Here is a 26,271-nt window from a genome sequence, read left to right as displayed (position 1 = left end):
ACCTCGCGGCGAGCCGGGTCAACGGTGCGAATTGCTGACAGCGAGAGCGTCTCGATGCGAGGGAATCGGAGGCTCGGGGCTGAAAGTGTTCCATGTTGCGCAGTCGACACGGGGCGCCGGGGTCTGTGGGTCGGATTCTGGCCAGACTCTGGAGCTGACCAGATCGGGGCTGACGTTGGGCAGGCTCCAACCAACCAACCACTTTGGTGCGGCGCAGCGGGAGTGTTACAGCGAGTTACGAATACGGATTGACTTACGACCAACTTGTACCGTACCTAACGGCAAACATGACGTGGTACGGAGGTACAGATGCTGAGTATTGCGCAAGTTAACAACAACATGACCCAGGACTCTGAATCTGTAAACTACATCCTTCACGACGGAGTTGATGATGTGATAACGGACTTGTCATGGCTCGTACATAGACAACACAGGAACGTTACCGCAGCCTAACAGTTCACTCCAGGCTCTAGCCAACATCAGAGGGAGCTCTTGGCATCGAACCCGGAGTTACAATACAAGCAAGAACTTTCTTCTACCGAGAGGTTGAAACTCGTGTGTGTGATAGTCTTTAACTTGTTCTGCCTGAGTGGTGAGCTAGCTAGCTACGGTCCCTTTAAAGGCGGCCAGCATCCAACCATCCCCCATGGCCTGCCCCGCCGCCGTCACCTGGCCCTGGCCCCGGACGGACCCTTGGGCGGCTCCTTCGAGACCGACGTGTCCCTAACAAGCAGCTTGACCTTGCCGTCGCCGATCTCGACGCCCTGCGACAGGATGTCCACCTCCTCCTTGTCCTCCTCCTTCCGCGTCAGCGACTTGCCGTCCTGCGAGAGCGACCGGTCCCAGCTGCGCGCGTCGATGCCCAGGATGCCGCCCGTGCTGTTCCGGTCGCCGGGGACCGAGAACTCGCGGTAGGCGTAGCGCCACTCGTTCAGGAAGCTCCGGACCGCCTTGCCGACCTTGTCCTTACCATTCTTGCTGTGGTGGCCCGTGCCCGTGATGGCGTAGATCGGCCTGCTCTCCGCCGCGTTCTCCATGAGGATGCCCTCGAGGTACTCGACCGCCTCCTCCGGGTGCAGCCCGTGCAGGTCGACGTAGATCTCAGGGCAGCTCGCCCGGTCCTTGTTGCGTTGCTCATACAACAGCTGCGCCGCCTCCCGGTGGGCCTTCTTCATGAGCTCGTTCTCGCTCTGGCCCCGCAGGCTGAGCGCCTTGGCAGCCCGCGCATCGTTGCGGTTCCATGCTTGAGCCGCGCTGCCGACACAACGTCAGTATCACCCTCGCGCTCGATCGCTGCATTCGAAAACATACCTCTGGAGGAACTTGTTCCGCAGACCGCCGTGCTTGATGGCCTCCTGCCGCGCCTTGAGATACGCTTTGTTGGCTCTCTCGCCAGTCTCAAGCCACGGGATATGCTTTGGACTCGGGATCGCCTGCGCAGCCGCGCTGTTCTCTCCGTTCCGAACGCTCGTCGAGCTGCCATTGCGGGGCATCCTACGGTTTTGCTGCAGGGACGGCGTCGGAGAAGGAGACATCTTGACAATATCTGCCAGAGTGCTCGGTGCGGCGTTCTCCTTGTGGGCTCCGTGACCGTGGCCGCCCCTCTTGCCGTGATGCTTCTTTGCCTGCTTGACCGCAGCCGAGCCCAGAGACGGGAAGGCGTCGGCGTCGTCTGGTGAAGGCGCCGTCTGAGCGTTGTCCTTTTGCTGGTGACGACTGCCTGGCCGAGACCGGGGACGGTCGGGGTAGCCGCCGTGGTGCGCTTTGAAACCCGGCGGGGGCGTCACTCCCACAGCGGGGTAGTTGGCAGCGGCGAGGAAGAAGGGCGTCTGCTCCGGAGTACTGGGCTGGAGCGCCGGGAAACTGCTGTAGTCCTGAACATTCACCGCGGCATGTTGCGTCGGCGGCGTTCCGGAGCCGTCGACGTTCAGCCGGTTGACGAGATGCGCCGGATCGTGAGAGAAGACGCAGGTGTTGCCGGCAAGGCAGTTACCGGCAACCCAGTATCTGGATCCAAGTCAGCCACGAATGCCCTTCGAGCTCCTTTGTTGCCGAATTCACGCTAGTACTACGGTACTCACTTGCAGATGTGGCTGCTCAAGTCATGGCTGAAGCGGCAATCTGCCCGCAGACACTGGCCCGTGGAGAGGTAGAACTTGCAGATGACGCCTGTCTTTTGCTGATCCGCCGGGGTAGCTGGGCGGCCGTCGGTAGCCATCGCCTTGCCGATGACCACGCGGCCCTCCTCCGCCTGGGCAGCCGACGCCCTGTTGTCTTGCGCCTGAGTCTCCATGATGGCCGCAACCGTGGCACCGAGATCGTAGCCATGCAGGGCGAGCGCAGCGCTGATTTCCTCGTCCGACTTGCTCTGTCCCAGAATGGACCGTAGCATGTCGTAGGGGGTCATGTCGGCCTGATGCTGCATGGAAACGAATTCGGGAGCGCTGACATTCAGTCCGTTGGAGGCACCGACCGAAGATGCCACGCTGGCTGCGTCGTCGCTCACGAGCCAGTCTACATTGTCCGACTGGTAGTCACCAAAGACCTCCTGCGAAGGCGCCTCGTCGTTGGCGAACTGGTACGCGTTCAAGCTCGGACTGTGCGGCACGGGAGTGGCAAACGCGAGCCTCGGGGACGGTCTCGGGGATCCGAAGGGCGAAGCGGTCGACGACTTTGTGCGACCAAAGGGCGTCGGCAAGAAGCCTGGCGGGGCAAGCGGACTGACGCCCAAGCGAGGCGAGCTCGAGAGCGGGGTCCCAGAACCACGCCAGGAAGCCGGCGATGGCCGTCGCAAAATAGTTTGTCTGATCGGCGGCGGCGAAGTCGCACTCCCTCCCCCCTCTCGATATCGCCACAACGCATCCAACACGGCGTTCTCCAGGGCTTGGCCAGTCAGGCTTGTCTTTTCTTTAAGCAGCTCCTCGAGCTTGTCCGTCTTGTCCTCATCCTCGATGTTCGGGTCCTGGAGAATAGGGAGGCAGATCTCGTACGTCTCGTCGGAGACCATTGTGTCGGCCGACAGCGGGATATGCGGACGCGACGGGGCTATGGAAGCGGCGGGTTACCAGGTGACTAAGAGACCAAAAGAGCGGGGTGAACCCGACGTCGGTCAAAGAAGAATAGAATGATTATTGTGCTCGGAGCGACTGGTAAGTCAAACGAAACGAAACAACACACGGCGCGCGGGAAGTAGCGAGCGAGATGGAGAGTAATTTGGAGCGTGGGAAAGGGAGCGTTTCACGGGGTATGGAGGTCGTGATGCGATGCGCCAGCTCGACAGCTCTCGCGATCTCGGCCGGCGGAGTCGGTCTGGCCGTCTGCACAGCGAGCGTTTGCGTCCGAAATCACAGGGCAACTGATGGTTTGCCACCGGAGCACGAGTTTGTACGATGCATGTGCGGAAGGACGTAGAATGCGCGATCACAGGCGTCGTCTAGCAGCATGTTGTCATCGCGGAGGGTCGGCTTCAGATGGTCTCCGGGGGGCAGCCGCGCGGCGGGCCGAGTCTCGAGCAACAGGGACGGCGGGGACCGCGCGATGATGCGTTGTACAGAGAAAGCGCCAGTGTCAAAGGGGGTTCGAACGCAGGAATGGCGGAGAGATCAAATTCCTGGGTAGGTAGCCAAGATGAAGGAGGAAAGTCTGTGTTGACCACGAAGCTGGGCGCGAGGTTTGCTGGAAAGACCAGCTGCAGGCAGCCTGCGTGTTCAGCTGCAGTTCCGAGTTACACGAGTGAATGTTGGCCAGGCACGTTGTTGTAGGACCCGCCTGCCCAGGAGTTGGTGCTGCTGCCAGACGCAATCCATGTTTAGAATGGTGGGGTTGCCAAGTACAGTATGCAAAGCGACTTGAGACACTGTGTTCACAACATGCAGTAATACCAGTGCATGCCTGTAGGGTCCAGAGTTCTCTAGCAGAGCAACCGGGCAAAGGAGGCTACCTGGGTCAACAGTTGGGTTACAGTGGTAAAAGCATGGGATATTTCCACTGCTGGATACCTAACGTTATGTCTGTTGCACGTGAAAGCGTGAGTGTGCATGTGCACTTCGGAACCCCCAGGGGTCCGTTCGCGTCTCATGCCGGCCACAGCAGCATCAGCTCCCGCAACAGCGAGCCCCTCACATGGTCGGGCTTGCTTACAACGAATCTCGTATAGGTAACGATGTACATATGCACGTAAACATCTCAGGTTCTAAATATAGTGCGGATTTTATCTTGTGGGTGCATGTACACTACCCCTGAACAGACCGGTAAGACGTCAGGGTATCTCTTCCTCGTCTTCGTCACCAAACCCAAACCCAAAGCTAAAGCCAGCGCTCTTCCTTTGCGGCCGAGCCTCGGAGCTGTCTTCCTCGCCCACCACAGCGTCCCACCGCCTCTTTTTCTCTGCCAGCTGCCTCAAACCCTGCTCAAGCACACCAGGGCACGCTTCTCTCAGGCGGTTGACGAAGAGACCGTACGGATCCCGAACGGACTTGTCAAACCCAGACACCTGGTCAGCCTTGTCCCTCAGGAACGACAGAACGCCGCCAAGGTGGGACTCGGGCACAAAGTTTTGTGTTAGCGCAATCCCGTCCTCCAGGTTGACCACGAGATGCCACCAGCCGCTGGGGACGTGGAGGATTTCGCCCGCCCTGCAGACACCTTCTCTGCACTCTGGCAACTTGCGGGCCTCTGCGTGGAACGCCAGAAGCCACTCAGCAATGCTGAGCGGGCTTGTGACCTCGCTGCTGTCCCGAGACACGAACACCCCCGGTACCGACGCCGACGGCGGGAACATGATCCAGTACTTAGCGCCTTGGATCACGGCGTTCCAGGCGCTCGTCGCGTTGGGGTCCTTGTGGAAGGTAGATCCGCTGCGCTCGGGGCCGATGATGAGCCACCGGTGTGCCGGACGCTCCGCCCCAAGGAGCTCAAACAAGTCCGGCCCGAAGCAGTCAGGATTCCAATATGCAGCTCCCTCTCCTTTGCCGACTTTCAGCGACATTTTCTCGACAAACTTCCGGTCGAACAGGTAGAGGGGGCTCTCGTCCCGGTTGTTGCGCAGGTACTGATAGTAGGTTGCAAATGACCAGTCCACTGCCTCTGCTCGGAAGACCACCTCTGCATACTGCGAAAGAAGACTCTCCAGGTTCCAGGACTTGGTGACTGGCCAAGACTGGATGCACTCGGTGAGGATGAACGGCTTCTTGCTCCAATGGTCCGCAAACTCCTCATACGAGAGATTGGGGAAGCGAGCAATCTTGTTGGCCGCTGGGATGTTCTGGGCATACTGGCGGGGCGAGATGTGACTGCAGACGAACGGCCGATGCAGCACATCCGAGAAGACATTGCTACAGTCCACCCGAATCTTGCGTTCAGGAGAGAGCCCGAGAACCGTTGCTCTCCAGGAACCCCGCCACTCGAAGGAGGACGCACGGCCACATTCTGTCCTGGAACATGGTCAACTCTTGCGATTATCACGAGGGCCACAGAGGACCATGAAAACGGAGCCGCTTGGCTGAACTCATCACTCATCTGTCCTTCTTCACATTCGCTGTGGCAGCGACCTGGGGAGGGGAGCGGGGGTCCTCGTGTGCGTCTCGTACACTTTCTGAAATGTACAAGCACCACACCGCAACTAGGTACCCAGGGATGCCGGGTGCGTACGAAGAATCGCGCGCGAGCGGAACATCCATTCGACGGTCTTAGAGGGTGACTCACGTGAAAAAGATGGACTTCCAGATGTCGTCAGCCGTGCAGCAGGCGAAAAGAAACTTGCATGTGGCACTCAACAATCCGAGGCTTGTGGCATCCAGGCACTCAAGGAGCTGCATGAGAACTTCGTCCGGCAGCAACTGGAGCACGCCGAGAGACTTGCGTGCATCGTTGCCGCCGGCGAAATACTTGTTTCCCAAGGGTTTGATGCCGAGTGGGTGTGGTGGGATAGATGAGCCGACGCTGGAATCCATGTCCTTCACAGTTCCATCCTCACCCTCCTCGCCGGCACGGTTCCTGACGTGGTGCAGAGGTAGCAGCATGGCGGGCCTAGCTGGAGCCTACGCAGTACTTTGCAAGTCTGAGTGGCCGACGACGACAGGTCTGTTGCCGGCAGGAAGTTGGGTGTTCCACCCCTCGAGACCCGCACAACTTTGTGACCGTGATGACTGTCGGGTACTCGAGAGTGGCGGCGAAAAGGACGGGAGTTCGGCTCATCTGCAGTGCACTGTTAGCATGTGGAATGCAGCAGCAGAATTTGCCCCCCCGCGCGCCACGCTTGAAGGCCCGCTGCGCCTGCCCCACCACGTCATAGTGGGAAGTAACTTGCTCAAAGACGGTAGGCGGGGTTGCGGCCTGAGGCGGCTACAAATTTGAGTGCTCCGCCCAAAACAATTTTTAACTGTCGGTTCTGCCCAAGGTCCTTTCCCCTCCACCATCTCACCACCAAAAAGGAACAACGATCTTGAACAACTCGACCTTTCCTAGATTCAGTTGTTCTCAGTTTGAATACTGGGAACCTTGAATCTACATATTCTTCTCAGTAATCCATTTTCGCCCGAGATTCTCCGCCGCGCTCGCGCCGCGTCGTCTGCGGATTTTTTTGCGCTCGCAACCCCACCACTTCCGACGGTTTCTAGATCTAAGCAGGGCTTGGATCTAGAAATTCTTGCGAAACTCAACCGCAATCATGGCTACCGATAAGGGACTCGAGGATGTCCCCGAGGGTATGTATACATTTGTACCGTATATGCTCTTTGGGCGGGAATCGCATTGCGCCGACCGCCCCTGCGGTCTTCGCAGTGCGCGGACCGGACTGCTGGCGACCCTTCCTGGTTTCTTTCGACAGTTGCGCACAGCACACACCACGGCGCTGACGCTAACATTGCTCTCTAACAGGACAGATCGAGTCTAACTACGATGAGACGGTCGACTCTTTCGATGAGATGAACCTGAAGCCCGAGCTGCTTCGCGGTAAGAGCGCTCCGACGAACAAGGCATGATAGCGATCTGGAGGCATGTGCTAATGACATTTCAGGCATTTACGCCTACGGCTTTGAGCGCCCCTCTGCGATCCAGCAGCGCGCGATTATGCCCGTCATCAAGGGTAAGCCGACATTGATCATTCTTCTCTGCTCACTGGACAATCGGGGACTCACGCTCCAGAACAGGCCATGATGTTATCGCCCAGGCGCAGTCCGGCACTGGCAAGACCGCCACGTTCTCCATCTCGGTCCTGCAGAAGATCGACCCGAACCTGAAGCAGTGCCAGGCTCTCATCCTCGCTCCCACCCGTGAGCTGGCCCAGCAGATCCAGAAGGTCGTTGTCGCCATTGGCGACTACATGAACGTCGAGTGCCATGCCTGCATTGGTGGCACCAGCGTCCGTGAAGACGTGAAGGCCCTGCAGGAAGGCCCTCAGGTTGTTGTCGGCACTCCTGGCCGTGTTCAGGACATGATCCAGCGTCGTTTCCTCAGGACGGACGCCATGAAAATGTTCGTCTTGGACGAGGCTGATGAGATGTTGTCGGTGAGTGTGATCCTAGTGGTAGATTGGGGGGTTCCTTCAGGCGCTGACAGCAGAAATAGCGCGGTTTCACTGAGCAGATTTACGACATCTTCCAGCTTCTGCCGCAATCCACCCAGGTCGTTCTGCTCTCTGCCACCATGCCCCAGGACGTGCTCGAGGTTACGACCAAGTTTATGCGCGACCCCGTCCGTATCCTGGTCAAGAAGGACGAGCTTACCCTCGAGGGTATCAAGCAGTTCTACATTGCTGTCGAGAAGGAGGAGTGGAAGCTTGACACCCTGTCGGATCTTTACGAGACCGTCACCATCACGCAGGCCGTCATCTTCTGCAACACCCGGCGCAAGGTCGACTGGCTCACCGACAAGCTCACTGCCCGCGACTTCACCGTCTCGGCCATGCACGGCGATATGGACCAGGCTCAGCGTGACCTGATCATGAAGGAGTTCCGATCCGGCTCCTCCCGTGTTCTGATTGCCACGGACCTTCTGGCTCGTGGTATCGATGTCCAGCAGGTCTCCCTGGTTATCAACTACGACCTGCCCGCGAACCGCGAGAACTACATCCACCGCATCGGCCGCGGCGGTCGGTTCGGTCGGAAGGGTGTTGCGATCAACTTCGTTACTGCCGAGGATGTTCGCATGATGCGTGAGATTGAGCAGTTCTACAGCACCCAGATTGAGGAGATGCCCATGAATGTGGCCGACCTGATTTAAAGCGCCTTTTCATCGCAGACGTCATACACTCTTTCTCTCGGCATACCTCGCACGCTACCGCACATCGGCATCTGCATCTCTCTTGCAGTATACTGAGGAGGGGCATTGTGTCGCGGTTTTCTGGTAGAAAGAGACGGAGCTGCTCAGCTGCTCAGCTGCAGCGGGTGTCCTTTTTTTTCTTCCCTCCCTTTTTCTTTGTAGGGGGTCTAGGTGACGCTGTCCACCAAAAAAAAAGTCCTTCTCGGGGTTTGGGCGCTTGCACATTAATCAAGTGGGATGGTGCGAGCGCTTTGGGGGCAAGCAAGGAAGGCTGGTTTTCTCATTTCCGCTCGTGGCTTTTCCGGCTTTTCTCATTGTCATATGTACCCAGAGTTAGGGAGGTTAACAAAATGCGACGTAGACCGAAACCCTGCACAGCCATGTGAACCATTGTGCTAAAGTTGCGTTGCTTGTTATAGTTCTCTTTCCAAAGCTTAAGGACATCCTGAAAGAGCATTCCATACAGAATACAGATACAACATGTGATAACTGAGTTTGTTACATCACGTTGCGATGTGGGGCATATTACAGCGCTCTAAACGCATCACTGTCCATTAACGTGACACTCGTTTACAACTGACTGCCACCTAAATAAACAAGCTAGCCCCGCTATAACCCGTTTTTGAAAATTGCTCCTTGGTCTATATAATAAAGAATTTTTAGCTATAGCTCGCTCCTATTCCCTATTCTATTTCCTAAACTATATCCCGATATTCAATTGCATTTAATTGAATTAAGTTATTGGTTATACTACTAATTCTAATTAGCTTTATTCCTTAAATCCTACTTTAGTAGGTTTCTTTTATAGTTACTTAAGTTTCTTAAAAGATTAAGCTGACCCTAGGGAGTAGACACTATAGCGCCTTTGCCGCTTTTCAACTTTACTTAGAAAGACTAACCGTTGCCTAAGCTATCTAAGGCGCTTAAGGACTACTAGGACAACGTTATATAGACTGCTTAGGTCATTAATAAGCTCTAGGTCTATATATTTAACTAGGTATATTCGATTATTAAGAACAATTAGGTAAGATATCTAAGTTTTAGTTTTAAAAGTTTTTACTTTATTAACTAAGGTTATAGAAGCTTTATTAGCTTTAGATCTTTAAGTAAATCTAGAAGAATAGAGTAAAGATAAACGCCCTTTAGAAACTTACTAACTAAATGCAATATATAGCTATTATATACTATTTGTTTCTTAAGTATACTAAGGAGCTTAATATCTATAAGAATTGTACTTTACCTAATAATATAGGGCTAGGAATTATATATATCTAGCTAAGCATTGGTTACCTAGAAGGGTTATATATTAACTGTTACTACTCTAGAAATACAACTGCTTATATATACTGTCAAGGTATATTGCTCCAAAAAAACTTTGATTCTAAAAGTTTCTAATAGGTTTAGCCTATTGTAATAAAGAGAAAGAAAAGTTAGCTTAGGCCAAGTACAATAAGTTCCTAGGGATTAGTAAAGAGTCCTATTAATATATATCTACGAAGGAGCTTAAGGACTAGATTAGTATAATTAAGAAGGAGCTAGAGTCGTAGGAGGAGAAGGAGGATAAGTAGGGTAAGCTAAAGAAAAAGGGTCGACGCTAGGTCTTAGTGTCTTAAGGGATAGGGTTATATAGACAATTAGTTTTTTATAACATTCTATACTAAAGGGAATAAAAAAGTCAACGTTATATTCTAAGGTAATAGTGAAATTCTAACCTACTTTTATCTTAGCGATTCTCTACTATATAGCTAATGTAATTACTAGTGTTAATACTAAGTAGATACTACTAGTGAAATACTACCTTTAGACGAGAATCCTTATTTTATCTTTAAATAAAAGTCTAAATCTAATTATTAAATAGATCTATATATAATCTTAAGACGAAATAGATAGGCTAAGTAAATTTTTAGTTATTAGACAAAATGCTATAAATCTTAGCTTTTTCTCTTATATTTGCCTTAGGCTTTGTGTAGCTTCTTCTATTTTTATATAAAGACATTCAATTATATATAATTACACTTACCCTCCTAAGCTTTAATAGCTTTCTTTTATAAACGTATTAGCAAAGTGCATCTAACTTTGTCTTATAATAATAATATTCAGTTCTATATAGACTATAAGAAAGCGTTTGCTTATACCCTAGATTCTAATAACGAGTTTCTATTTGCTTTGTCCTAACCTACTTACTACCAACGATTCCCGCTTCTAAAGTAGGAGTTCCCTAATATTAGAGTAGTACCAGAACCTATAAAGAAAGCAAAGTAACTATAGAATAGAGGTAGTACTAGCCTAGTTAGATTTATTAGCGTATAAATAGAGATAGTAAAACAACGCTCCTTTGCTACCGCTAAGAATCGCTCTAAGCTAGCATTTTAAGCTACCCTCTTTGTCACTATAGAGCTTTAGGCTTATATAACATATATACTAATAAGGGGGAAATATACAACTTATATATACCTCGAGCCTAGTATTATTAAGTCGATTAACCTATTCTCAACTAGCCTTTACCAACGCTTTGCCAACTATACTACGCTTATCTAATATATCTTTAACCTCTTTAATTAAGAGGGTCAATTCGATATAGCCAACTTTAAAATTGTAGTATCCTTTAAGTAGACTAGTAAAGCAAAGCTCTAGGTTATAGACCTTGCGACATTGCCCCCTTCTTAGCCACTTACCTTTGATATCCTATATTGAGCTATCTATAATAAGAAGGTCTTTAAACTAAGGGAGCTATTCTACTTTCTCTTACTTCGAGAAGAAACCTATATTAAAAAGTATAAAGTCCTTATAATCGCCCTAAATTCAAGCTTAGAAAAGAAGGAAAACGCTAGTGATCAAGATACTAAAAGATATATAAACGTACTCTCTTAAGATTATAGCTAAAGCTATAAACGTTAGGCTTCTTCTTAAATAATATTTAAGCTAGGGTTAAAGAAGATCAAGTCTAAGCCTATTGACTTCCTAGTAATTAAGTAAAAGGTCGTTCTAGCGTAGGAAGCTTTATAATAGGAGAGGAAACTACTAATTAGTAAGCTCTTTAGCGATAAGTCCGATCTAGACACTATAGCGGCAACGCCAGAGCTAGAGGAGTATATAGAAACCGAAGAGGAAGGTATAAATAAAACCTCTAAGTAGGCGATTAAAGGTAGAGCTAAGGAGCAAAGGCGAAGCTCGTGTTAGGCATATCTTAGTTCACCGTTTACAATACATTCAAAGGTAGTAGTAAAGAAATAAGTTGGGATTAAGCTATATTCTTGTTCTATATTTTAGTTAGCTCTACTAGGCTTTACTCTTATTAGTAGAATCTTTATTTCTATTATCTTGACCTAGAATTACTCTATTGAAGAACGCTTCCTATATATTTACTTTGTCCCCTAAGTCTTAGCTCTAATCTAAATGCTTAGTCTAAGTCTCTTCGAAAGAGGCTAATTTAGCCTCGATGTCAATACCCTCTATATATATCTTCTTAAAAAAGGTAGTCTAACCTCCTATTAGCTAAAAAAGAAGGATAAAAGTAGGTTAGCGTCTATACTCATTATAAAGTATAAGCTTATCCTAAAGAAAAATATATTTGCTAAAAAGGGGTATCTTAGGGTTGAAATTATCTAAACCCTAGTAGCGTAGTATAATTTCCTTATATAGGTTAAAGACCTTAGGAGGGAGGAAATTATTAAATGCAACCCTATCTAGCTCTATAAGCTTTTAGAGTATCTAGAGGCGGTCTTAGGGAATAGCAATGCTATATTTCATTGTAGTAGGCTCTATAGAAGAAAAGTATATCTTCGACAGAATTCCTATATATCGTTGACGCTAGATTATATAATTGTTCTACTCCTTTATAAAGGACCCAATTTCCTATTGAATCTATAGCATATATATAAAGAAGAGGGCAATTCGATATAAAACTTAGTCTAGCTACTAGGCAAATTTACACTACAACTTTATAAAAAACTTCTACTATATATTAGCATTCAATCATATATAATTAGACCCTTTGACTTACGACTTACTATCTAAAAGCCTATATAGCCCCTACAAAGCTAAGCCTATTAAGACTTAATACGTTGGTTCTTAGTACTCTTACTAAAGTTCTAATAGTCCTTAAACTTAAGGGGGCGCTCTAGGCCAAATAGAGGTAAGTTGGGATCGATTGTTGTAAAATCAACTATACTAGATTGTTATAATCCCTATCCTAGTATATACCATTTAATCTATCTATCCTAATTCCTATATAGTTATAGATGCTACGCCTACTCTATACTAGTGGAAAGCCAATAATACGCTCTAGCCATTATAAGTGTCTCCTTGCTATAATCTAAGTATATAAGTATTAGTATTACCCCGCTTTCCAAGATAATAGCAAGGTACTATGTAAAGATCGACCTTTAGGTCAGAGCTAAGATGCCTATATAGGCCTATATAATAAAGCGTAAATATATATCAATCCTAGCGTAGACTTTAAAACTGAACTATTAGAGCTTGTAGTAAACGTCGATCGACCAAGTGTAGTTCGGCCTAGGAAGGGTAAAGCCTCCTCTATAGTTAGTTAGAAGGTTCTGCTTTGCCTAGACAGATACGTTAAACTTACGTTTAAGAAGCTTATAGACACTGTGCTACGAAAGGTGGATATTGGCGATTTGTATAATATACTTCTAGGCGGCCTAGTATCTAAGCTAAGGGAAGAGAATTGTAGAAGAGGGTAATAATTCGAGGAAAGTAAGAAGTTCCTATTGGCGCTTAGCTAGCTTGTACTCCTTTAGATTTTTCGTAATGCCAAGTACCTACCGTAATAACTTAACACTTTACTAAGAGACTTAGAAGCTATATTCTATAAAGTAGGAATATAATTCTTTGTTGCTTAGGGTATAAGCCTAAAACTTCTTAGATAGTGCGATATATAGCTTATTGGAATCCTTGGTCTAGGGCTACTTTGAGGGTACCTACCATTTCTTAAGCTACTAGTAAAGGAGACTACGAGCAACCTTTACCCTATATTCCTTATACAATTCTTTGTAGATAGATTTAACTAGGACTTTAGCCTAATAGAGCTTTGTAATAAAGTCCTTAAATAGCTCAAAATCAATAGTTGCTTAGGGCATCTTGAAGGTTCATATATAAAAAGAATTTATATAAAATTAGAAGTATTTGTACAAGATTGGACTTATATTTGGAAAAATTGCTAAGGTAACTTTGAGATGCTCTATATATCGTAGGTTAGCTAGGGTAGCCTTGGTGCTAGCTTTCTTCGACGTAGACTTGGTTATATAGGCTAAAACGATGCCCCTATAGTCTAGGGAGGGCCTAGCTAGGTCGATTGGGCCTAAGCCTATTCAAAGGTCAAGGTTCGTAGCTACGGTAGATAATACTAGCTTTCTTTAGCGTCGACTTAGTTATATAGCCTAGGACGACGCCGTTGTAGCCTAGGGAGGCGCTAGTTAGGTCGATCAGGTCTAAGCTTATTTGATCGCCTAGGCTCACATCGTCTAAATTTTTAAGGTATTTATATAATATCTTTATTAACTCTTATCTGCCTTAGGTTAGTTTTAAAGGATAGGAAAATTATTTAAGTAAAATAGAATAGATTTAAGTATAATTGAATCCTTATTCTATAGACGGGATAAGATTCGATATATATAGACTTTGTATTATAGGTTAGGATAAGAGTTTTAAAATTTGGAGTATAATTAGAGAGTTTAGGTAAGAGCTTATATACTTAGACTTTGAATAAGATATTAGGATAACACTATTGAGACTTAGAGTATAATTAGGGAGTTTGGATAAGAGTTTATATACTTAGACTTTGAATAAGATGTTAGGATAATACTATTAAAACTTAGAATATAATCGGGGAGTTCGAATAAGATTTTATATACTTGGACTTTGAATAAGATATTAGAATAACACTATTAAGACTTAAAGTGTAATTAGGGAATTCGAATAAGATTTTATATACTTAGACTTTAGATAAGATATTAGGATAATGTCACAACGGGCAAAAGGACATCCTTGCCCTGCAAAGGCTAGGGGCACCCTATATACTGTGCGCGACACACCCCCTAGACCTTGGGGGTCAACCACAAGGGCTGCCAAACGCACAACCAACTATAAGGGCTACCAAACGCACAAGTCTCTGTTTTCCCAGACTCTCCGCTTTCCGTAACCCGACTAGGGTCCCCATCAGCGTTGCACGCTAGGGCGTCGACGGTCTAAACCGAGCCGGTCAGACTGTGGTTCGAACCATAGACCTTTGCGTGTTGTGGCTGCTATGCGCAGGGAACGGCTGGCGAGATGCAAGACCACTACGCGAACCGGGCTTATAACTGTCACAACGGGCAAAAGGACATCCTTGCCCTGCAAAGGCTAGGGGCACCCTATATACTGTGCGCGACAGATAATACTATTGAGACTTTGAGTTTAATTAGGGAATTCAGATAAAATTTTATATATTTAGACTTTGGATAAGATATTAGAATAATATTGTTAAGACTTCGAGTTTAATTAGGGAGTTCGGATAAGATTTTATATACTTAGACTTTAAATAAGATATTAAGATAAGAATATCTTCGCTATAATTTATATATAGTACAATACACTATATAGTATAAAAATCTAATGATATTACTATAAACGAACTTCATTGATAGTATTATATACTAATCCGACCTATTTCCTAACCTATAGTATAAAATATCTAGCTAAACCTATAGTCCCTATAACCTATACCCAAATGAATACTATAACCTAAACCTTACTCCTATAATAGGCAGACCCCCTCTACTACCTAAGACTTAAGCTCGTTCTATAGCATCTCCAACTAAACTTCGAGGTCTCTTATAGATATAAGCCGACAAATATACTCTATTAGTAGAGTAGGCTTATTATTGTAAATATATACCTTTCTTTTCTCCTTAGCCTCGAGCTCTAAGAAACATTAGTAAATTAGAATAAACTAAAATTTTTTTATATAATATACCTTGATATAAAGAACAAAAATTTCTATATAAAGAGTAAATACAGTTAGTATATACTCTTTTCCTAAGCTTAATATTAGGCTAGATATATAAATTATATAGCCCTATACTCTTTAGTAATATATATTATTAGCAAAGTATCTTAGAAATAGTATAATTTACAAATAGCAAAAGCGCTAAGGCCTTAGTATATAGCTAGGTATTAATTTTAACGTCAATATACTAGATTTTCCTATCCTTCTAGATTTCTTTAAAGATAAAGTAGCAAAGAATATCCTATAACCCTAGTTAATAATTATAAAAGTTTATAAGTGAAAATTGATCTATCTAACTTTCTTTCTATCTATTAGTTTATAGACCTCGTTAAATATAGTTTTATAAAGCTTTTTCAGGACCTAAGCCGTTATCTAGATATTATTTTTATAAGCCTAGAGTATCGCTAGTAATATAACTATAAATGGCGTTTACAAGTGCTTAAGAGGCTTTTCTAAGCTTATACCCTAGGGGGTAGGATTCTCCCTAGTATAGGCAAAGGGCGCTATTCTAAAAGCTAAGCGACAAGCGAATAAATAAAGTAAACTTAAATTGACAGAATAAAGCCAATTAGAATATATAGCGCAATAGATAGCTTAGTTCAATCAAGTACGATTGAATATTGGGATATAGTTTAGGAAATAGAATAGAGAATAGTAGCGCAGTGTAGCTGAAAATTCTTAATTGTATAGAGCAAGGAGCGATTTTCAAAATCGGGTTGTAGCGGGGTAAGTTGGTTGCTATAGCAATTGCTTGGCTGGCAGTCAGTTGCAAACGGGTTTGGGTTAATGGACAGTGATGCGTTTGGAGCGCTGTAGCATATGCTTCGCCCTACTCACATGTGCGTGGTGACAGGGCTTGTTCGCTGGAGTTTTGGCTCCGATCTGGACCTTATCATTCAATTGAATGGCCCAAGACTCAGCCTTATCCGCTGCATTCCCAACCTCCAACCCACACCACCTGAGGCACGCCACTCTCCAATAACAACCACAGCTCTGTGTGGTGAACGACCCGAGACAAAATGGATCGTGTACTCGACCGCAGCCTCGACGAGATACTGGCCGAACGGAAGCAGGTATGTATGCCAACACTGCTTCTTCTCCATGTCCTCGGTTCCTGTCCTCTAGTCTCGCCGAGAGAGAAACACGACAAAGCATATTCTCAATCGGCTGACCCTCGAGTCTGTAGAACAATAGAAGTTCTCGCGGCGGCCGTCGTCGCGACAGATCCGACTACCCCAGAGATGGCGTCAGAAAGGTATGTATGCGCCTGTTCCCAGCGATTCTTCGCATCACCCACTCCACCGGCTTTGCCAAAGGGTGCAATTTGCTCAACACTCGCATCGGTCCACACGTCGATTAGGTTGAATGCACCCTCTCTCCTCCTCCTCTTTTCCCTTCCTCGATCGCCACCATGGCAGATGTTTGTTCGACGCAGTCGCATCTGCACGGGCCTTCGTGTGCGCTCTCGTTTCGCCCTCGGCGGTTCGGCTGCGCCCTCGGATCAGACTCGCGACTGGCAGTGGAGGGTAACCACTCCAACTTGAATTTTACCGGCTAACCAGCTTCCGATCCTTCTTCGGCGGCAACAGCCCTTCAGAGACGATGCTCCGCGGGACCTCGATTCGTACGTATACCGCTCGACCAGTGCGCCGCGAATTCCTGGATTGACACCGTTGGCGCAGCGAGTGGGTTCATGACAAGTTCGAGGATTATGGTACGTTAAGGAGAATACTGCTGCAAATGGGGGAAGCTGTTTACTAATGTTGCTTTTTTTTTCAGCAGGCCGACGCTCCGCTCCAAGACGTCGTCGACATTCGCCCGAGCCCTCCAGGTACGACCTCACCGCCGCCGAATCGCCGAGAGGATATCTCTGACACTCCAGCAGCGACTCTAGGGGTGCCAAGCTCAGAGTGGATAACATCCACTATGAACTGACGCAGGAAGATCTGGAGGTGAGCCATCCTGCGCTCCTTGTCTCAACGACTCTAAAAGAAAGCGCGCGAATACTCATCACCCAGCGCAGGGCCTCTTCTCCCGCATCGGCCCGCTCATCAAGCTCGAAATGAAGTACGACCGCGCGGGCCGCTCCGAGGGCACCGCCTTCGTCACGTACGAGTCGCACCGCGACGCGGCCGAGGCCATCAAGGAGTTCGACGGCGCCAACGCGGCCGGCCAGCCCATCCGCCTCACGCTGCTGCCCACGGGCCCGCGCCGCAACCCCTTCGACACGGCCGTCCTCCCCGGCCGGCCGCTCGCCGAGCGCATCACCCTGCCCGCGGACCGGGCGCGGTCGCTCTCGCCGCGCCGCGAGTCGGACGAGGAGGCCGCGCGGAGGGGCGTCGATCGGTATCGGCCGCACGACGGCGGGAACGGCCGCCGGTCGCGGAGTCCGGTCGCAGGCGGGGGTGGCAGTAGACGGCGGGATGGCGGGGGCAGGCGGCCCGGCGCGCGGAGGGAGGGCGGTGGTGCGGGTAGACGGGGCGAGAGGGGTGGCGCTGGTGAGAAGGTGGGGAGAGATGGGCGGCCCAAGAAGACGCAGGAGGAGCTGGACGCGGAGATGGAGGACTACTTTGCTGGCAGCGGCGGCGGGGATGCGACCGGCGAGGCTACCCCTGCTGTGGGGAATACCAACGGTGTTCCTGCCGGCGGGCCGCAGCAGGATGTGAGCGGGGATGTGGATATGATTGAGTGAGCGGTGGGAAGGGGGAAATCTGATGCGTTCTCTTATGGCCCCAGAGCTGGAAGACGTGGAGGCATGCTATCTGAAGACCATAGCTGGCAGGATACAAGGAGGCTTGCTGTGTGGGAAGATTTGGTTGTTGCGCATTAGCTCATTACCGGCCTCCACTCTAGGATTTCGATCGAAGCACAGTTCCGTCCGTCTCATCGGCGGCTAGCACGCCGCTTGCTGGTTGTCTTCAAAGCATCTTCCTATCCAAGCAAGATGGGTTGGGCCCCTAAGCCGTCCTTGAATGCTGGGGTGGGGTTTGTTCAGTTCACTCAGGGGGAGGGTTTGGCACGTTTTCGACACATCCGGCTTCGCAACTCGTTACTCGGGCACAAACCAGTCTTAAGCTCCCGGGTATTTATTTATCTTGGAACACAGCCGAAACTGTTTTGCTCTAGTTTACTTGCTCCATCTATCAGACCGCGTGTTGGGCTGGAATTGAAGCGGCTCAGTGGCAGGGCCGCAACTGCTGAAACCAAGGCGAGAGGCCCAGGGCCTGAATGTCGTCAGTGGATTGGATGTGACCCCTCCCCTCTCCCCCCCTACCCAACTTGAATGTAAATACTTCATTGAGGTGGCTTAGACTGCTGAAACTTGAGGCCACGCGCCACGCCAAGAACAGCAGTTGTCTGTGTGGGAATTTTATACAGATACTGGCAAAAGGAAGGGTCGGGCTACATTCGGGGTACTGGAATGGGGGCATAACGTTACAGAGGAAGCAGCCGGTTCTAGGAGATTTTGCGTCTTGTCTACACATACACGTACATTTTTGCGCTATTTTACATACTCTTATCTCCTCTCGCCACATCTCGAGCCAACGGTGAGTGCAGGCGCCGATACGCTGCAAACGCGAGGGTCCCGCCCCAGTGGGCTACTCCCCCTCTTTCTGCAACTGGCCCATCCTTTCCCGCCGGTTACCGGCCGCGAAGCTGCTACCAGCTCTAGGCCTGCTGCCGCCCGGCGTTTCCCCCAGGTCGCCGAGGCTTCGGAGGGTCATCCGGCAGTCAGGCAGCGGTTCGGCGCGGGTACTTTCACTCCGAGGAGACTAGGTAAGAGTACGGAGCGTCGAGCTTGGAGCCAACGGTGGGCTCATCATCATCGGAAACTTGCCCGGCCGGGGAGCGTGACAGGTACACGGCCTGGGAGGAGGCGGCCCCAAACAGGTTTGGCCAAACGTTCAGGGAGTCGGCTAGGGACGCGCGGAACGGAGCGGCGGTCGTCCCGAAGACGGTGACGGGTCTTGCTGGGAGGGTTCGGGATTCACAGGGGTCCCATCGCCGGCTGTCGGGGGTTATCCACCCCGCACGCGAAGGGCGAACGGGCGAGACGAGGAACTGAACGTAGGAACCACGCGTGACGAGGCCGCCAGCGGCGCCCTCGCTCTCGAAAGAAGCCTTGAAGTTCTCAAAGTCCTGGTGCTCATCCTTGGTAAGCTGAGTCTGGGGATCCAGCGACAGCATGCCCCTCTTTGCGCCCCAGCCGCCGCCGCCGCTCACTATTCGCAAGTCAGACCCAAGACTCATTGTAAATTCAAGGAACAAAAAGAGGGCAAAGGCTATCCTTCACTCACAGACTTTGCGCAGCTGGCAGCCGCCGCCGAGGAACCGGTCCATGTTTTCTGCCAGGATCCTGGCCGTCTTGATTTCATCATCGGCGTGATAGTTGGACCAGTCCCAGTCGGGCTCGATGAGCCGCCATTTATCAGCGTACGAGCTGGGGATCAAAAGGGCCCAGACGTCTATTGGACCACTTGGGTGGTCCTGCCCGTCAGCGTCTCCTAGCGCTTTGCGGCGCGCCTCGAGCAGGCGCGGAATGACGGCCTCCAGCTCGGTCGACGCCGGCTGCGCCTCGGAGCCGTCCTTCTGCACCTCGCGCAGAATGTTCCCCAAGCCGCGGGTGATCCTGCGCGGGGCGGTCACGGGGACGAGGTGGGAGAGCACGGCACTGGAGGAACTCTCCTGGAAGCCCGCGCCTGCGGCAGACAGCAGTATCCGCTGGTTGGACTTGGGCAGCTTCTCGAGCAGACGCGGCGGCTCTTCCGGGCTGCTGCTGCTGCTGCGCCACCGGCTGACGAAGAGCGCATGGGGCCTGCCGTTGCTGAAGAGCGTGTTGGCCAGCGGGACGGTCGCGGCGAGCCGGCCGGCATGCCGGCACGGAGGCGGCGCGAATTCGAGCGAGGGGGTGGGGGTGGTTGCAGCCGCGTCGCTGGCCTGGTCCGGGGGCGGCAGGAGTTTCGCGGCGTCTCCGCGCAGAACGGACACGCCCTCGGACGAGCAGAAGAGGTCGAGGCGGCGGTCGTAGCGGGGGACTTCGTCGACGGCGGCGGCCACGACGGTCAGTCCCTTCGCTTCCGTCCCCGAGGGGATTCCGGTCGACGCAAGCAGGCGGGAGAGAAACACGTCGTCGTCCAGCCAGGACGCTAGGGCGCGCGAGACAAGAACGACGGCGGCGTCATGGGAGGAGGAAGATGTGCGCTTGGCGAGTCCCAGCCACTCTTCGACACCGTCTATGGCCGCTTGCTAGAGCTCGCGGCGGGGGGAGGATTCAGTGGCCCGTTTGAGCATCAGGAGAGAGCGGTCCTTCGCACCTGGAGCTCGGCGGTCGACGCCCGCGACGGATCGAGACACACGGTCACACAACTAATTCGTCGATGTTGTTGTTGTTGTTGGTGTTGAAAATGTTGTTGATGATGCTGTTGACCGCGAAGCGCGCGCGGCCTCCGTAAATGAGACGCAATCCGCCCGGCCGGGCCTGCCGTCCGGAACCACGTTCGGACGAGCATTGGATGGCTCCTATGGATGGACGTGCTACGGTTGTTTGATGTGTTCTCAGACTAAGCTCGGGTTCATCGGCAGCGGGTCAAGGCAACCGAGTGCCTTCACCACTTGACACTGTGCAGGTGAGAGGCGAGCTGAGGTGTGACCGAGTGAGAGAAGCGATGGTGATGAGTGGCCCGTGCCCGAATTGACAATTAAGATGTTCAAGTTGACCGGTATTATGAAAAACAAATAGAAAAATAACGAGAGAAAATTACCTATCCTGGAAAAAGAAAACGAAAGCAATTCCTACGCGGGAAGAACCGGTAGTTAGTGGAGGGCGGATACTAGATGCTGAATGGTGAAGAGTTACATGCTGTGGGCCCCCTGGTATCATATTGCTATCCAACCATCTTGTCAACCTTGCTGAGGAAATAACTAAACGAAGGTCGGAGAGATGAGAAAACCCCCGCGACAGGGAGACATGTATGCCGCTGCTCGCTAAAAGATCATCATCATCAGGTAGCCGCCCATTTCAAAGAACATAGACGCGGAGAAAAAGCAAAAAGGAAAGGAAAAAAAGAAAGAAGGGACAAGATGGACGGCCGGTCCTCCCACATTTGCCAAAGACGCTCAGGCAAACTCCACCAATTATCATCCCCCACACACATATCCTTACCCTGCGTCCTCCTCTACATGACAACACATCGCCTATCCCTCCCCTTCAGTCCCAGCCCAAACGCGCCGCCGCCGCCCCCATGCGCATCCATGACATGCCCAGCACCTCCAGGACCGACCCCGGCACCACCAATACCACCACCACCACCCAGCCCCGCAAAGCCCGACCGGACGCTGTACGCCGTGACCGTGACATCGGTCCAGGCGGCGCTGCTGGCCGCGTCGAAGTCGCGCTCCTTCTTCTTCTTCCCGTTGCCGCGCTTGCTCTTGCCGCGCGTCGACCGGCCGGTCCAGCCCCTGCGCTTCGCGTCCGCCACGTTCTTCGCCGCCGACCGCTCCGCCCGGCTCTGCTTCCGGCTCAGGCCCGGCACGCGGCGCGAGAAGCCCGTCGACGCCGATCCCGGCGCCGAGGGCACCATGAGGACACCGCCCTGAGACGGATGGGGCGGGGGTAGGGGTTGGGGCAGGGGTAGGGGTGGGGGTAGGGATGCGGCGCCGGCATTGCTGCCGTAGACGGGGTCGGGGCGCTCTTGCGCCGGGCGCAGGATCGATGCCTGCGCTTGCGGCCGCGGGTGGCGGGGGACCGGAGCCAGGATGGGTGTTTCGGCGCGCCGTTCGGAGGGGTGCCGGCCTGGGGGATCGAACGCTCCAGACACGCCTTTGGGCGTGCTGATGATCAGCGGCATGTCCTCTCCCGGGAGCGCGGGGCTCATGTCGTGCGGTCGTCGGGGCTGTGGCTCGTGCATGGTGGCGCGCGCGGGGAACGGTGCGCCGGGCGACTGCGGTCGTGGCCGCGGGAACGAGTAGTGCTGCTGTTGAGACACTGGGCGCTGGTACGACGTTCGGTGCCAGTTTTTCTCGTCGTTTGTGGAGTTATCAGTGAAGGCGCGCGGGAGCTGGAAGTTGCCGGACAAGGGTCGAGCTGCTGAGGCCTGATGGGCAGAGATTGGCATCTGCTCCGCAGTGGGGAGGGGAGGGAAGGTCTGAGACAGCGCTTCGTTGCCGTTGATGGGGGGCGCCGAATATGGATATCCAGCTGGGGCATTGTTGGTCTTGATGGGCATCGGCTGTATTGGCCAAGTCCTTGAGACGGAAAGCCGCCTGACTGAGGGCTCACTGGCAGCCGGGTTTTCGTTGGCAGGGGGCATGAGGCTGCCGTTGGCCTGGGCCACGAAATTAGGTTCGAGGGACGCCGGCGGACCAGCCTCTGGGGATACAGGAGTGGTCTGCGTTCTTACCGAGGTTGCTACCTCACTTGCGTTGGCACCAGGAGCCGCCACGGGGAGTACCGCGCCCGGCTCAGGACCGCTTACCACCCGGCTGTCACCATGGTCGCGGGAGACATGCTGCGCCACCGGCGGCAAGGCTGGGGAGTCTGGGGGCGAGACGTCGTAAATGTTGTCGCCCTCGAGATATCGCGAGTCCCTCGAAGCTGGCCGCACGGCCTCTTCACGAGTAGATTGCGCCCCTGAACTTCCGCCGCGCCCATGGGTGCGGGCATGCGGAACGGGTGCAACCGGCGGTGCCAGCGAGCCAGCGATTGCTGGCGGAATAGCCGGCATTGGCGGCACCGGCGGAATGTCTGAGAGGGATGGTAGCGGAGGGACCGGAGGAACCGGAGAGGAGTACCGGTTCGCCGAGGCCGATGTCTCGGCGCGGCGAGGCTGCTGATGCATCGATGCCGAGGAATTCCGTATCGCCTGCCTATCCCGTGGTTGGTTCGCTTGGCCTTCCGCAGGCTCTATGGCGGGACCGGATGGAAGGGAGATGGCGGCATGCCGAAGGAACGAAGGCAAATCGCCAGGGTCTTCTTTTTGGTACGGCGGCGGGGGAGGGACCCAGTTGTCGGCGTCACTCTCGTGCGGGTGCTCAGCACGGCCGTCCGCCCTGCGATAGACAATGTGTCCGCCTGCAGCCGCCGACGGATGGAGACGGCGCGTGTGGGCAGCGGCCGTGGCGGCCCGGCGTAGTGTCGGCCCTGAGCGAGGACTAGCATGCGTATATGGTGCGTCCAAGGCTTCCTGCTCCTCAATGGATTGTGTCTCCGTGTCGTCAGCTGCCGCCGTCTGTTGAACGCTCCTGACCGGCGGCACTCCTATGCGGCGCGGTACAAGAGGGTCGTCTTCGTCGTCTTCGGGACGCGTGGGGGGTTGCGGGGGCAGCGGCGGTGTGCGGCTTGCGCTTGTCACGCTGCGCATCAGCGCAGCGCTGCGGCTCCCCCTTTTCTGGGCGACGGTCCGCCGCCGAACGATGGCAACCTCCGTATCGATGTCCCGATGCTCTTCTTCGAGCACTTCAGGTTCCTTTGTCCCCACCTCGATGGCATACTCATCGACCGTGCCGTCGCGGACGCCGTAATCGAAGTCGAGAATGGTGATGCGCCCCCCGTCAACAAAGTCGATCCCCTCATCGTCGGTGACGCTCATGTTCGCCACAGCCCCGCGAGCAGCCACGATTAACCGTTCCTTCATCGAGGAGTCCGCAAAATCGGCCACAAACTTGACCGTAGTAACGCCCTCGAGCTCGCCAATCTTATACCCACTAACAAACGTGTTGCGAAGCTTGTCACAGAGGATCTGCCACTGCGGTACCCTCGCCGGTTCGCTGTTGTTGTCTTGTATTCTGGGGCTCGCGCGGAGGGATGGGCCGCTGTTTCTGCGAAACAGCCCGTTTGCGTTCGAGCCGCTCTCGGCGCCGGCACCTGCGGCATCGGGCACTGGCACTGCGTCGAGGTCCTCGGGGATGCCGTACAGCCAGATCTCCTTGCCCTGGAAGCCAGCCGAGACGAGTTCGCCATAATAGGAGGCGGCGGGCAACGTGCAGGGTAGCAGCTTCGCCTGCGAGTCCGGGCTGGGCAATGGTCCCGTAAAGTACGTGGTGCCGTTGCGCAAGTCATCGATCCGTACTGCCCGGAAGGTCTCGAAGCTTCTATCGTAGGTAAAGGTCCAGGCTGCCTCCTCGTGCTTGCCGTTTTGCACCAGAACCGCATGGCTGCAGTCACGGCTGCTGTTAGGAAACAAGATCGACGTGGTCCACAGCGCGCTGATATCGTGGTCTGCCATGTGACTCCCGGGGTCGTAGTAAGGAGCAGTAAGGATCACCGTGTTGGGTTGTGACGACTGCACCGTCGTCCCGAGGATCTGAGTGCCGTCGAACGAGAAGGCCAGCGCATCGACGCCGTCGCACTTGACCGCCCTCCTCTCGGCGGTTACTGCGCCCGGATTCAACGAGGTGACCTCGATGCCGCCCTCGTAAGCGGCGGCCAGGACGGAGCCGCAGGGAGAGAGGGCGATAGCTCGGGGACTATGATCCAGGATCATGGACTGCGTCCGTTTCGGCGGCGACTGGGTGAGATCGTAGATGTCCACTTCCATCTCGGTCAGCAAGACGGCGAGCAGGGTCCCCTCGTCATTGATGCACGTGGCAGCAGGGCGCCGCAGTATCTTGAACTCCCGCTTCACCTCGATCTCGGGTCTCCGAAGGTCGATGACGTGTATCCTAGACGAGTTGTAGGCGAGCAGGTGGTGGCCCTTGGGCGAAGGGCTGAACTGGATGCCTTCGCCGCCGGGACATGACGAGGAGCTGATCGAGTTTGAGATGACCTTGATGACGGTCCGCTTCGGGCGCAGATATGCCTCGAACAGGTTGCGCTTGACCTCTCTCGCGAAGAGGCGGCGAAGCCTGGGTAGATCATCGTCGCTGGTGGCCTGCGGCGGCGCATGATGACTCGTGGCATAGGAGGGGCAGCTCGCGAGGTGGTGGGCGTAGAGATGGGCTTGTTGCGCGACGCTCCGCCACTTCGTGTTGAGCAGCGCCAGCGACGCGAAGCCATTGGCGTCCGATGCCTGGAGTATCCTGCCATGTCTGTAAGCACACGGCCATCCAAGCAAGGCCCACATTCATCATCATGACCCAACATCAACCTTGGCCAACGACCGAAGGGAGAGGCAGGCAGGCAGAAAGCTGCGAACTAAGAGACAGGCGCATACTGTTGGATAATTTCATCGGGGAGCCGCTCGAAGGCGCGCGGGCTCTTGCGGTCGTCCGGGCCCGCGTTGGCATCGGCGACGGGCACGACGATGGGTTGTTTCTCGGTGGCAGATGGCCTGGCCGTCCCAGCGTCAGCGACGGTGTCGGCGGCTGCCATACTCGACGACAAGTCCGAGGCTGGATGCGGTCACGGCAGCCGGTTGTCGAGCAAAAATATCATGGTCCGCCGTTGTGGCTCGCCATCGGGGAGTTGCTGGTGTGACGAGGATTGACGAGATCGTCGCACAGGGACAGGCACAGGCACGCAGGGAGCGATCGGGCCTGGGGGGCGGAACGGTGATGGTTTGGCGCTGGCGTGGGCGCTGGAGCCGCTGCAGTTGGCGCTGGGCAGAGGGGGTAGGTGGGTGCAACCACAGCACGGCACAACGGCAAGCGGCAAGCGGCAAGCGGCAAGCGGAGAACGGCAGCAACCTATGGCAGATGGGATGCAGAACCACGGCGGCGATGTGTGGTTGGGCAGCTTACTCGGCGTACAGAGAGTGCAGCACGCTATGCAGAACAACTGATGTTTGGTGTAACTGAGGGCTCCCTTCGTTTGCCGTGTACGGAGTAATTTTGGCGAGGCGCAGTCGCCCCCGGCATGGGTCGCTCAGGCTTTGTCAGCCCCCAAATTCCCCCCAACCACAGCATGGAATTGCCCACGGGATCTCCCATACTACCTTAACTACCTACACTAGCATGTCTGCCGGAATTGATCGTCAATGCATCCATATGTAGCAAAATGTCAACACATTGGAACATGACAACTTCTCGGTCCTCGATACACGAGAAGAGGCTGATGCCCCCTTGTCCTT

At 52.6% G+C, this 26,271-nt stretch overlaps 5 protein-coding genes across 5 annotated transcripts; 2 read left to right on the top strand and 3 right to left on the bottom strand.

Moving 5' to 3' along the window:
* Nucleotides 1-402: 402 nt before the first annotated feature.
* THITE_2113808 (uncharacterized protein) lies at nt 403-3,238 on the bottom strand. Its single transcript, XM_003652325.1, has 3 exons — nt 2,082-3,238; nt 1,312-2,007; nt 403-1,254 (listed from the first exon to the last, which is right to left on the bottom strand). Exons 1-3 carry the CDS (start codon nt 3,005-3,007, stop codon nt 666-668), a joined length of 2,211 nt encoding a protein of 736 aa, XP_003652373.1. The 5' UTR covers nt 3,008-3,238; the 3' UTR covers nt 403-665.
* A 962-nt stretch (nt 3,239-4,200) lies between these two features.
* Nucleotides 4,201-5,954, bottom strand: THITE_55484 (uncharacterized protein; the record flags this gene model as incomplete). The annotated part of the gene is made up of 2 exons (XM_003652324.1): nt 4,201-5,432; nt 5,704-5,954. The coding sequence occupies 2 exons, from the start codon at nt 5,949-5,951 to the stop codon at nt 4,259-4,261; spliced, it is 1,422 nt and encodes a 473-aa protein (XP_003652372.1). The 3' UTR covers nt 4,201-4,258.
* Nucleotides 5,955-6,410: 456 nt separating this feature from the next.
* Nucleotides 6,411-8,764, top strand: THITE_2154358 (uncharacterized protein). Its single transcript, XM_003652323.1, has 5 exons — nt 6,411-6,704; nt 6,877-6,951; nt 7,016-7,084; nt 7,149-7,507; nt 7,567-8,764. The coding sequence occupies exons 1-5, from the start codon at nt 6,668-6,670 to the stop codon at nt 8,218-8,220; spliced, it is 1,194 nt and encodes a 397-aa protein (XP_003652371.1). The 5' UTR covers nt 6,411-6,667; the 3' UTR covers nt 8,221-8,764.
* A 7,301-nt stretch (nt 8,765-16,065) lies between these two features.
* THITE_2113792 (uncharacterized protein) lies at nt 16,066-18,195 on the top strand. The gene is made up of 8 exons (XM_003652322.1): nt 16,066-16,338; nt 16,452-16,520; nt 16,855-16,889; nt 16,948-16,979; nt 17,048-17,096; nt 17,151-17,217; nt 17,289-17,847; nt 17,933-18,195. Exons 1-8 carry the CDS (start codon nt 16,285-16,287, stop codon nt 17,947-17,949), a joined length of 882 nt encoding a protein of 293 aa, XP_003652370.1. The 5' UTR covers nt 16,066-16,284; the 3' UTR covers nt 17,950-18,195.
* An 829-nt stretch (nt 18,196-19,024) lies between these two features.
* Nucleotides 19,025-25,660, bottom strand: THITE_67447 (uncharacterized protein; the record flags this gene model as incomplete). The annotated part of the gene is made up of 8 exons (XM_003652321.1): nt 19,025-19,488; nt 19,564-20,512; nt 20,581-20,744; nt 21,456-22,096; nt 22,265-24,390; nt 24,604-25,282; nt 25,417-25,567; nt 25,654-25,660. The coding sequence occupies 8 exons, from the start codon at nt 25,658-25,660 to the stop codon at nt 19,025-19,027; spliced, it is 5,181 nt and encodes a 1,726-aa protein (XP_003652369.1).
* Between the last annotated feature and the right edge of the window lie 611 nt (nt 25,661-26,271).

This window comes from Thermothielavioides terrestris, chromosome 2, assembly GCF_000226115.1.
Source record: "Thermothielavioides terrestris NRRL 8126 chromosome 2, complete sequence".
In the NCBI taxonomy this organism is placed as follows: domain Eukaryota; kingdom Fungi; phylum Ascomycota; class Sordariomycetes; order Sordariales; family Chaetomiaceae; genus Thermothielavioides; species Thermothielavioides terrestris.
The sequence above is the reverse complement of the archived record's forward strand: the minus strand, read 5'-3'. Positions and strand labels throughout refer to the sequence as shown.